Source organism: Centropristis striata, chromosome 11 (assembly GCF_030273125.1).
Source record: "Centropristis striata isolate RG_2023a ecotype Rhode Island chromosome 11, C.striata_1.0, whole genome shotgun sequence".
Classification (NCBI taxonomy): domain Eukaryota; kingdom Metazoa; phylum Chordata; class Actinopteri; order Perciformes; family Serranidae; genus Centropristis; species Centropristis striata.
Window position 1 is genome coordinate 23237880 of NC_081527.1, and position 12953 is coordinate 23250832.

At 43.4% G+C, this 12953-nt stretch overlaps 1 protein-coding gene across 1 annotated transcript; it reads left to right on the forward strand.

Moving 5' to 3' along the window:
* Positions 1 to 309: 309 nt before the first annotated feature.
* Positions 310 to 12603, forward strand: vcpip1 (valosin containing protein (p97)/p47 complex interacting protein 1). The gene is made up of 3 exons (XM_059344307.1): positions 310 to 3323; positions 5660 to 5746; positions 5827 to 12603. The coding sequence occupies exons 1-3, from the start codon at positions 674 to 676 to the stop codon at positions 6612 to 6614; spliced, it is 3525 nt and encodes a 1174-aa protein (XP_059200290.1). The 5' UTR covers positions 310 to 673; the 3' UTR covers positions 6615 to 12603.
* The last annotated feature ends 350 nt before the right edge of the window (positions 12604 to 12953 follow it).

Here is a 12953-nt window from a genome sequence, read left to right on the forward strand (position 1 = left end):
TCCAGTTAATTACCGTTAGAGGACAGCCCGTAAGCGAACCAGTAAACTACAGCTTTCGGGATCATTGATTTAAAAGTAAGCTAGATTTCCGAGCCGAATTATACAAACCACACCGCACCACATAACCGCATAGCCAGCTGCTGCAAAAAGAAGTCGTTTAATACATTTTGGGAATCAAATTCATACGTTTTAGGTGGAAACAATCCATCAATTCAACCCAAACTGCCATGATTCTGCCGTATTGACTTCCTTACACAACAAAACGTCGCTGTGGCGCGTTGCCCTCTGGGAAATGTAGACAAATGGACGTTGATGGTAGTGCTTTTTAACCATTTAATAAAGGCTGCGTGTTTGATTAAACACCTATTGTCTTCTCTTATTTTGATGATAGTTTCACAGTAAAATAAATGTGTTCGTCAAGATTGTCGAGTGTAAATATTCAAAAACGAATCACGCAACTGGACTACAAGTCCCATAGTCGTACGTGATGACGTGTTACGTTTAGCAACGGTTAGTTGCTAAAGAGAAAAAACAGCCGCTTCCGTGTTGTTCTTGTGTTATTCTGGCAAATAACTCTCGTTAGCGTAGTCGGTGCTCGTCTGACAGCCTCGCCGGAGTGAGACTATCATGATTTTGTGAAGCTGACACATAGTTTCAGCTTTTGTCGCCCGATATGTCGCTGCTGCAGAGCTCAAAGAAGAAAGACAAGCGTATTTTGTCGGGTACCTGCCCGGACCCGAAATGTCAGGCGAGGCTGTTCTTCCCCGCTCACGGCTCCGTTAGCATCGAGTGCACCGAGTGTGGTCAACGCCATGAGCAGAAAAACCTGTTAAATGTCGAGGAGGTGACTGATCCAGATGTGGTGCTCCACAATCTGCTCAGAAACGCCCTGCTCGGCGTCACCGGGGCCCCGAAGAAAGGCACGGAGCTGGTGAAGGTAATGGGGCTCTCTAACTACCACTGCAAGCTGCTGTCCCCGGTCCTCACCAGGTACGGCATGGATAAACAAACCGGCAAAGCCAAGCTGCTGAGGGAAATGAACCAGGGGGAGATGTTTGACTGCTCACTCCTGGGAGACAGGGCTTTCCTGATCGAGCCGGACCACGTCTCCACCATGGGCTACGGCAAGGACCGGTCCGGGAGCCTCATCTACCTCCATGACACTCTGGAGGAGGTCAAGAAAGCCAACAGCAACAGGGAATGTCTCATCCCAGTCCACGTCGATGGAGACGGGCACTGCCTGGTCCACGCCGTGTCCAGAGCACTGGTGGGCAGAGAACTGTTCTGGCACGCCCTGAGAGAAAACCTGAAGCAGAACTTCAAGCAGAACCTGGACCGCTACAAGGCCCTCTTTCAGGATTTTATTGACTCAGCGGAGTGGGAGGACATCATCAATGAGTGCGACCCCCTGTTCATCCCGCCTGAAGGTGTGCCGCTCGGACTGCGCAACATCCACATATTTGGCTTAGCCAACGTCCTGCACCGACCCATAATCCTGCTGGACTCCCTGAGCGGGATGAGGAGCTCTGGGGATTACTCGGCCACCTTCCTGCCTGGGCTGGTTCCCGAGGAGCAGTGCAGGGGGAAGGACGGGAAGCTCAACAAACCCATCTGCATCGCCTGGAGCAGCTCCGGGAGGAACCACTACATCCCTCTGGTAGGGATCAAGAACACTGTGCTGCCCAAGCTGCCGGCCCGCCTGCTGCCGAAGGCCTGGGGCGTCCCTCAGGAGCTCATCCGCAAGTACATCAAGCTGGAACCGGACGGGAGCTGCGTGATCGGTGGCGACCGCAGCTTGCAGGATAAATATCTGATGCGGCTGGTGAACGCCATGGAGGAGGTGTTCATGGAGAAGCACAGCATCCACCCATCGCTGGTGGCTGACGTGCACCAGTACGTCTACAGGCGGACCGGCGTCATCGGCATCCAACCCGAGGAGGTGACCGAGGCCGCTAAGAAGTCGGTGATGGAGAACCGGCTGCACCGCTGCCTGATCTGCGGCGCCCTCTCGGAGCTCCACGTCCCACCAGAGTGGCTGATTCCAGGCGGGAAGCTCTACAACCTGGCCAAATCCACTCACGGGCAGCTGCGGCCGGACAAGAACTACAGCTTCCCCCTCAACAACGTGGTCTGCTCTTATGAGCCCCAGAGAGATGTCCTCCTCCCAGATTATAAACTGAGCTCCCTCAACACCTGCAACTGGTGTCACGGCACATCGGTCCGCCACATCCGCGGCAACGGGTCAGTGGTTTACCTGGACGGGGACAGAACCAACACGCGCTCTCAGGGCGGGAAGTGTGGATGTGGCTTCAAGCATTACTGGGAGGCGAAGGAGTACGACAACCTCCCTGAGGCCTTCCCCATCACGCTGGAGTGGGGCGGGCGGGTGGTGAGAGAGACCGTGTACTGGTTCCAGTACGAGGCTGAAGCGGCTTTGAATAGCAACGTGTACGACGTGGCCATGAAGCTGGTCACCAAGCACTTCCCGGGGGAGTTTGGCAGCGAGATCCTGGTGCAGAAAGTAGTCAACACAATCCTGCATCACACCGCCAAGAAGAACCCGGACGAGTACAACCCAGTGACCATCGACGGCGCTCATGTCCAACGTCTCACCGACACGATGGAGACTCCGCAAGCGGCGGATCCCCAGCCACCCACTAAGATCATCCTGACTGGTCAGAAAGCCAAGACGCTCCACAAAGAGGAGCTGACGATGAGCCGGGCGGAGCGCAGCATCCAGCAGAGCATCAGCGAGCAGGCCTTCGTCACTCAGAAGCGGCGGACTGACAAGCTGAAGCAGGAGCAAAAGGGCCATGCCCGGACGACCTCCCCCGGTGGGTCTCCGGAGACTTCCTCCTCGTCAGCTCCAGCCACGCCTACCAAGTCCTCCTCCCCCTCCTCGTCCAATAAGGAGAAGAAGATCCGTGTGACCACCAGTGATGGCAGGCAGGCCATGCTGACCCTGCAGGCCCACACCACCTTCTCAGAGCTGCAGAGGAGCATCGCCAACCAATTTGGCGTGCCTCCGGCACAGCAGTGCATCCGCTCCGGCTTCCCGCCAAAAGAACTGGTCCCTCCAAAGGACGGCGAGGAGAACGAGCCGGTGGCGCTGCAGCATGGCGACCGGGTGACGGTGGAGATCCTGAGGGTCCCCGAAGACAAGAGCAACGCGGCCTCCATACCGCGGGCCTCCAGCTCGCACTCCGCCCTGCACTCGGTGAAGAGCGATGACGCTGTCACGTCCGGCAGGATTAGCAGCCGCGAGCTTCAGGACAGCATCGACCTTGAGATGTCCTCCCTCTGTCTCCTCGCAACTCTCATGGGTAAGAATCAAAGCGCACAACATGTAGGCCGAGTCTCCCCCCCACGCCGCCTCACCAAACTCTTGTTTTTGGTTTTGTGAGTTTACAGCAGACTCCTTTGAACATGTGGCGGGTCACTTTATCAGTTGAACTGAGGCAAAACTAATGCTTTTTAAAAAAAAATTATTGATTATTTTTTAACTTATCAGTAAAACATTCAGAGTAAACACAGTCAGCATTCAGTCAGGTGGTATTAAACAGAGACAGGCAGAAAATATTTAAGCATTTGCCATAATAAAAAATAAAAAAATTAAATTCATATTTTTACTTGATAAATCTTAACAGATAATAATTGGACTTATTGTTGCATATTCAATTAAAGAAATTGCCGAGTCCTATCTCACTTCAGTTAAAGTTTAAATTTGTGTATTTTGCTGTATGAAACCTCCACCATCTGAGAAAAGAGTTACAGAAATCCAACTTTAAATCATTCTGTATAATTATTTACATCTAATAAATATCTTTTAATGAAAGTTTGACTTAAAATGCCAAAGTTACGAATCATAATTACAGCTAACTTTTAAGTAACAATTTTTCAAAATTACTTTTCACTCACAAAAAAAAAGGCATTTTGATATTATTTAAAAAAAAAAATTGTGTTTGATTCTGACTAGAAAACTCACGGAGTGAAGTTTACACAAAAAACTTTTCTCAACACATTTTCTGTTGTTAGAAAAATAATTGAATAAATATAAAAAAAAAACAGAACTAAAGAATTTCAATAAAATAAATAAATCGTAAAATGATAATTCAAAAATAATGAAAACGATGAAATAATAAAAAAATACATATGAACATGAATGAATGAAAAATACTGAATAATGAATTAATAATGGACCCATGAAGGAATAAAATAAAAAATATAATATACAAAGATAATGAATATATAAATGAATATAAAATAAAAAAAAATAAAATAAAAAATGTTGAAAACAAAATGAAAAAAAAACAAAAACTGATGAAATAATTAAAAATAATGAAAATCAATAAATTGAAAAAAATAAAAAGTTATAAACTCGATGTTATGAATATGAAATTACAATTAAAAGCTCATCTGAAAACTGGATAAAATAAGTTGATAAAAAGCAAAAATTAAGACATCTTAACTGTCTGTTCACATGTTCCTCTTTATTATTATTATTTCTCTGAGAGGAATCTGCTCGCCACCGCTCTGCTCCAGGTGCACACTGCCTCCTGATTGGTCACAGCAGGCAGGTGAATAACAAGCTGCAGGTATCAGCGTCTGTTTCTGATCAGCTGCCCTGAACGCTACTAGAAAGTCTGTGTGTGTGTGTGTGTGCGCGCGTGCTCGCGCTCAACATGCTGACTCAGGCCTCTCACCGCCCTCCCCGTCTCACCTGCCAACAGGGTCAAAGGTCGCGGCTGCGTCCAGATAAACAAATGAACAGTCAGCGTCTGTCAATATTCAGGAAGGTTTCATCTGCAGTGTGAACGCTGCGCTAGCCTGACACTGCACTTCAAAAACACAAAACATCCGCTCAACACTTCAGACAGGAGAAACGATCAGATGATCGAATCCTGTCTGCTGCCGTCTGCAGAGCTTACACTCATATCTTACACTCACTGGTGGTATCTTTTTTTTATTCAGGGGCAGGGAAGACAGTAGAAACATAGACGGTGTTCATCATAGAGATGCAGCTCAGCACTATGTGTCAAGATCACAGACTGGATAAAATACTGACAAAGAAAAGCCATAGAAGAGCAAGAAAAGACATAAAATGGCAAAAAAGGGACAAAAAAATGCGGCAAAAAGAGCAAGAAAAGGCAAAAATTACTTTTCAATTACTGATTAAACAAAATATCTGCATTTTATATTGTGTAAAAAAATGTTTTCATATCTGCAGTATATGAACAATATCTGTCAGGCTCTAAAACATATATATTACATTATTATTTTATACATTTACATCTACATTTTTACCCCCAAGTGACACTCATTACATACCGACATGCACGAACTGTCACACATTATTTGTCTGTTTATTCATTACAGTCAGTAACTTCTGTTATAAAAGATTAAAAACCACTTTAGAACTTTATGAAAATATGAAGTCTATCTCATGCTCAGTTATGTCTCATGAGCTGTTGCAGACATTTTTGGGTTGATTTTGTTTGTTGCACAGATTTGGTGCTGAATTTTGCTTTTAGAACAGCAGAGAAGAATCCCTGCTATGATTTGCTTTCAGAAATCATCACTTATCGTCCATCCTGTGAATGCTCTCCATCTCCAGTTTGTGGCTGTAAAGTTTCATCAGGTTCCTCTGTGTTTCTTCCAGGTGAGGACGTTTGGTCATATGCCAAGAAGCTGCCGCACTTGTTCCAGCAGGGTGGCGTCTTCTACAACATCGTGAAGAAGGATATGGGTGCGTTTTTTTCCCCCTGATGTGATGTGTTTACACGCTTTCCAGAAGCTCCAGTTTTAAAGAGTCTTTTTGTATTTCAGGCCTGATGGACGGGAAGCACTGCACGCTGCCTCACCTGACGGGGAAAACCTTTGTCTATAACGCAGCGGAGGAGCGCCTGGAGCTCTGTGTGGACGCTGCTGGCCACTTCCCCGTCGGCCCCGATGTGGAGGACCTGGTGAAGGAGGCGCTGGTCCAGCTGCGCTCCGAGGCGGCCACCAGGGGCAGTAGAGAGGGGAGCCCGTCTCACAGCGTGCTGCGGCTGGGCAGCGGCGGCGTCGTCCGTAAGAAGGAGCAGCTGCAGAGCGTCACCGCCTTCCAGGGGAAAGGACACTCTCTGGGCAGCGCCGGGGGCTCCTCCCCTCCGGAGCACCGGCCTATCACGCGCCAGCACAGCAGCGGCGTCGACTTGAGCGCCAGCGTGTCCCGAGGCCCGCCGGACCTGTCGGACATCCCCGAGGACGCTACCAGGGAGCTGGTCCGCATGGCTCCGGGCTTCGTCACTATGAAGGACGGTCGCGGTCTGGACCCCGGCCTGATGGAGCAGCAACGGAGGAAGCTGCAAGAGATGGTCTCTTCCATCCAGGCCTCCATGGAGCGCCACCTGAGAGAGCAGCAGGGCGGCGCCGCCACTGGGGGCGGGGCCAGCCAGGAGCGGATAGGCGGGTCCAAGACCGGTCAACCGACATCCGCGGTCGACCACGAGGCTCCGGCTGCAGCAGGCGTGACGGCGGCTGGGAAGGTGGACGGGAAAGCGGAGGAGCCAGAGGAGATGGAGAGTCAGGACGCCGGGCAGAGCAACGCCACCGAACCCATGGATCACTCCTGATCACTGCCGACCCCCCGCCTCGCCTCGCCTCGCCGGCATCTTTGGGTCAGAACGCCTCAGGTCGGATCCTAAAGCTTTGGTCTTCATCGTGTTTCGTTGTTTTACTGCATGACTAAAGAGCGAGCCGGCGCCCTCACCTCTCTGCAGACTCTCGATGGGACAATGAAGGCGATCTATGGTGACGCGCTCTCTGCGATACATCATCAACACTCACACTTCTGTTGCAATACTGAGGCCGCTGCTGCGCGCGCGTGTGTGTGTGTGTGAACTCTATGCACTTTGGTACACACTATGTCCTCTCAGCTGTCCACACGGCAAACTTCACAATGCAGTAAATAATAAACACAACATCTGTTTGATTCCTGCTTTTCAGAGAAGTTCTTTTGCCTTTTTTAGGATCGGTTTTTCTCACTTGATGATGCATCGTAAACGACTGTCTTGCAGCATTTCGCAGCGTTGCCGGTGCGGTGACGGGATTCTATCTTTGGCCGTGTGAGTCCCGCCTGCAGACGTCTGATCCTCTTGCTACAAACGCAGAGATCCGAGGCTTGAAGCACCGCTCGGATCCACACGTGAGATGCATTCCTGTAGATAGAAGAATCCTCTGAGTCTTAACCTGCCACCAGGGGGAGAGCTGCTGGTCGCCGGCAGTGTAATGTTCTGCAAACATGCTTCCGTCAAAGTGCACGCTCTGCAAAGTGCACCAGCCTCTGTACGCATCAACGTCTTTAGCGCCCAGATCTGCTTTCCCTCCGCCCGTCTGTCCGTCTGTCTGAGGACCGCCTGGTCTGGACCGTGTTTGCTCGACTGCCTGACTTGACCTGAAATTGTATTATTTTTTTCCCCAACGGTCTCCACTTAAAAGACGAGATTAAAATTGATTTGAAGCACCTGAACCTGCTTCAGACCAACCTGTGCCCCCTGCAGGTAACTGTTACGGTTACTGTTTCAGTTTTTAATTTATATTTTAACCTCTAAAATGTTCATTTTGCTTCACTGACCTTTTTAAATTGAAACTAAATTGTTTTCTTTTCATCTGTGAAACAGGTGACAAATATAAGTTTTATAGATGATTAGAATTATTTTTGTCGGAAGGGTTTGTTGTTCTAATTCTCATTTCGGCCACTAGAGTCTGAAGTGCACCGCGACTGAAAACATTCTTCTTCCAGGAGATTTTTAATTTTTTCCATTAACATCCAAATATAACACAATAAACTGTAAAGTTACCTGGAAGAAAATCTACAAATAATTGTATTTATTTAATCTGTTTAGAACACGGAGTCAAGCTGCATGTTGTCCTGTTGTGGTAGAAATGAGTATTACAACAATAAACAGGAAAAACGCTTGTAAAATAGTTTTTCGCAGGAAAAAAAAAATGTAGACAGATAATCCCAACAAAACCTTTTCTTTTCACTTGTCAAAACATTTCCCCCCAGTTTTCAAAGATTAAGTTAAAATTAATAAAATAAATAATTAATTAAAATAACTAAGAAAAATAAAACCTTTTTTTCCCGCCCAAAAAGGCTGTTGTTATTAAAATCTATTTAGCTATTATAAAAACAGTTTATTCTGGACAGATTACAGATAATTAATAATATAAAGACTTTTATCTGACAGTCAAGTGCCTGAAAAAGCTTAATGTGTCGTTAAAATAATGAAATGTTTATAAAATGTATAAAAATGACGCTTAATGGACGCTGTTTGTATCAAAAACAAACATTATTTTTTAAATTGGATTATTAAGTTGTTTCCTGCAGGCGGCATTGGGTTTAAAGTGGCTCTGCCTCGGTTCCAACTGGTTTCTTTTCAAATAAAACAGCATGACCTGAAGTGGACAGTCAAGTTAAAAAAGCTTGAGAGTTTGAAGAAATTAAACTAATTTTGGCTGTGAAGCTGCGACAGAGCTGTGTTTTTTGGAATTCCAACTAAATAATCTGTTTGTCTTTAAGTTTATTTTATAATTTGGGGGAGAAACCTTTTTTTTTTTTCTTTTTTAATAAACTGGAAGAAAAATGTTGCTCAGCAGCGACAGCCGGAAGTCCAGCGGTGGATCCGGATGTGTTGAGCTGCTCCACCTCTAAAAACCAAAAGAACTCGACGGATCAGTTGACTGTAATCTGTCACGAAGAATAAAACCAAGAGTTTCTTTAGTCGAGAACAAAAAACGATTATTTTCTATTTTTTCAGAAATTACATCAACTTTTATCCTAAATGCAAGGTGCTCAAGAGCAGTGAAAGCCGGCCAGTGGAAAGCATGAGAAATATAAAAGCTTCTTCGATTTCTCTGTTAAAAACATTTATTAAAGGTTCGATCGGATTGTTCTGAAGTTTGGCTGCGTGAGGTAATGATCCAGTGTCCGTGTGTAGATGATGCCGCAGCTGAACGCATCTCAGAAATAATCCATATCAGGATATTTTCACAGCTTTACCTGCTTCAAAGCCACCAGACTCCATTCACAAAAACAGCAATTTTAACGTTGCAGAACACGAGAGTTGCAGGTCGACCGGCTTCCATCGGTTAGTTTGGTTGTGTTGTTGTGTGACAGACTAAACCTTTATAAACACACCAAAGTCTCAATATTACACAAACCAACTAAACAGTCAAGGCAGCTCCTTTATCCTCTCTCGCTTGGTCAGGAGTCATTTATTTAGATTTTCTTCTGCTCACATTACAGGTGCATCTCAATACATTAGAATATGATGGAAAAGTAAATTTCCAGTAGTTCAAGTCAAATAGCCCCAACCAAGTATTGAGTCATATAGATGGTCAAACTTTTCAGAGGCCAACATTTCCATATTAAACATACTTTTTAAAAATTGGCCTTTTGTAATGTTCAAATTTTTTTGAGACACTGGAATAAGGTCTTCATCAAATGTAAGCCATGATCATTATAATTAGAAGAAATTAAATGAACAAATTCATTAATTCAATCTAATTTCATAATGTGTTATTTCCATTTTTTGAAATGAATTACTGACATAAACTTTTCTATGATATTCTAATTTATTGAGGACACCTGTAGATATTTACACACTAACAGGCACATTTAGGAACATTAGTCGGTGAGGAACCTGGGAGGAGTTGTAGTTAATTTTCTCCATCAGAAAAATTACGTTTTTGTGTCAGAATGTTCAAAAGCTTCGGTCATGATCTGTGCATGATCATTTTGTTGATTGCAAGTGTTTGTTGTTGTAATTCTCATTTCGGCCACTAGAGGTTAAAGTGCACCACGACCCTGTGTTGTAAACAGGACTGAAAACATTCAGGAGACTTTGAAGTTCTCCATGAATGTTTAAATTATTAATATTATTAATAAATATAACACAATACATTGTAAAAGCCACCTTTTATAGGAGAAAAAACCTACAACAACAAATTATTTGTTTATTTAACTGTTTAGAACAAGGAGTCGTGCTGCACGTCACCCTCTTGTGGTAGAAATGAGCATTATAACCAGTTTTTGCTGATTTAAAAAAAAAAGTAATATAAAAAAATAATGTTTTTTTCACCAATTTTCACGGATTAAATTATTTAAAATAATTTCGAAAAATTATAAATCTTTTTTATGAAAAAATAAGTTAAGAAATTTAAAAAAAAACCAAGAAGACAAAATATTTTTTTAATTTTAAAGTATATATGAAAAATAATCCTGGTAAAACATTTACTTTCACAGAGCATTTTTTTTTCTCCCACTTGTTTCACAGATGAAAAAAATATAATGAATGAAGAAAGGTAATCCTAACAAAACCTTTTCTTTTCACTGCGCCAAAACATTTTTTCTCCAATTTTCACAGATGAAAAACACAAAATTAAGAAACTGTCCAAACCTTTCTTCAGATGTTTGTGGGTAGAATCTGGTGGCGGAGATACCTCTGCATGTTATTTAGATTCTCCAAAGCGGCGGCATGCACACCAACATCTCCTGTCGATAAAAACGTCACTTTAAAAACTTCTGAACTCTTTAAAGCTTTCATGAGTTTCAGTCCCTCTCTGAAACTAACTGATAAACACTAAACGCTGCAGTAAACACTTCTTTCTGTCTTTGAGAAAACACGCTGAAATTTTAACGTAGCTTTAGAAAAAGAAAGAAAGAAAAAGCAGAATACGGCCAAAGATAAAACGTGTTCGAGCTGGGAGTCCAGTTTAAAAACAGGATGTGGGTATTTGATATTTGGCTTCTGTCCTATGCAATAAAATCTTCACTGAACTTAACTGACAAAAACAAGAAAAAAAGGACAATATTAACATGAGAGAAGAATCACTTTAACCCTGAAATATATTTTCTCTGCTAATTTCTTCAGTCAAACGTCTTTAGAAGCATTTAGTCACATGTCTAGGCCTCTCAGTTTGTTTTTATTATTTGGGATCAAATCCTGTTTTTGTGTCGCTATAAGTCAGTAAAATGAGTATGAAATGAAAGAAAACGAGCTGTTCGTAGCGGAGCACGGACCAGGGCCGTACATTTAAGCTTTTAAATCCAGAGCTAATGCTGGAAATGAACCTTCAAAGAGTTTAATAATCTTGTTTTTAATGACAAACAGCAGTTTTGTTTGACAGAAGTGATTAGATGCTTATGAAGACTCAATTTCCCAGCATCCTTTGCCCACATAAGTGACCCAAGATTTCAGGTCAGGGTTTTGTTCAGTGTCGCTTTTGGAGTTTTGAGAAGTTTTACATTTTTGAGAAATAAATCTATTTCTTGTTCCGATCATTCTCGGGTTAGCGTAGCTTAGCATAAAGACTAGAAATGGGTGGAAACAGCTAGCATGGCTGCCCGAAGGTGCCATGCTAGCTGACCACCAGCCAGAACGTCTGACGCTCACAGATAAACGTCCACGTCGTGTCTACGGTTCGTCCTGTTTATTGACTAACCTTACTCGCAGCTCCCAGGATGCAACAGCAGCTGGGACTGAAAGACGGTTTAAAATAGGAAGAAAAGAGAATTTAAAGGAACAAACGTTTGTTTTTAAGGGCAAAGAGCAGCACCTCCTGCTCGCCATCATACAGCAGCTTGTTAGTGACAGCAGCTAGTTAATAGCAGCTCGTTAGTGACAGCAGCTCGTTAACAGCAGCTCTCTGCTGTTAACGAGCTGCTGTCTTTAACGAGCAACACAAACCCTTTGTGAAAAATGGTAGATTCTGACTGCAGAACACATAAAAATATAAATGAGTAATCGTTCGCGGTATGAGCAGGTTAATAAACGAATCGTTCGTTATCACAAGTTAAAATGCCTCGTTGGGCATTAAGCCTTTCACATCTTTCTTTAATTCGGACAAAAACAGCCAAGTTTTCCAAGTTGAGGCTAACTAACACATCACAAATAAACTATAAATAATCTCAGAAATCAAACTGCTGATTTAAAAACGACTTGAGAATCAATTTACACTCCTGCTGCCAACAAAATGTTTGTTTTATTGTTGTTGTTGTTGGAGGAACTGGCCTTAAAATCTGACCACAAAACAGTAGTTTTTACAATCAAACTTTTCATCTTTATGTTGGAAGATCTCGCAGTTTGACACTTCTTCTTTCTTAAAATGTGAATGGATCCTTTTGGTGTTTGGCTTTCTGAGGTCATTAACACACGCGGCACTTTGTTTGAGGAGAAGAGGGAACGTTAGCGTAGCATGCTCGTATTAGCCGCACCTGGAAAAAAAAGCCAGCCGTCTGCCGGTGGGAACAGGAGGACGTTTCCTCGAATGTTTCCTCGGACGACTCTGCTGTAACAGACTTGAAGTTTTCTCTGTTCTGCTGTACACTGACATGAATTGTAATCCAGTTGTATAATAGTATATATTGTAGTATATTTGGACCTGTACAGAAACACAGATTGTTCAGTTCCTTCACTACTTTTTCTTTTTTGTTTTGTTAACTTCTCTCTGGTTTGCTAATAAAATATTGATGAGACACAATATGCTTCGACATCGCTGTTTGCATGTGTGATGAATTTTCAACCCTGACAATAAAATAAAATCACTTCCTTCACCCGTCCTCGTGTTCTGTCGTCACTGGGAGCAGATTTCTGTCTGTTGTGTCACTTCGCATCATTTTTATGCAGAGAAATCATTAAAACTCTTATTGTGACTTTTGTCTCTTTATGTCACGTTTCTGCTGTTCCAGTTACTGATTTAATGAAAAGAAATTCAGCAGGAATTGTTCACTTTTAATTAAAAACAGTAAAACTCAGTTTAGTCCTTTAAATATGTTATTTTATATGTGATTTTACATACATTGATCTTTTTCAGGATGCGTGTCTATTAATAAGAATTAATATTGTTAAAGTTACATGATGGATCAAAGTTGATTTTTTTAATACTGGAATACATTTAAAAAAATCCTG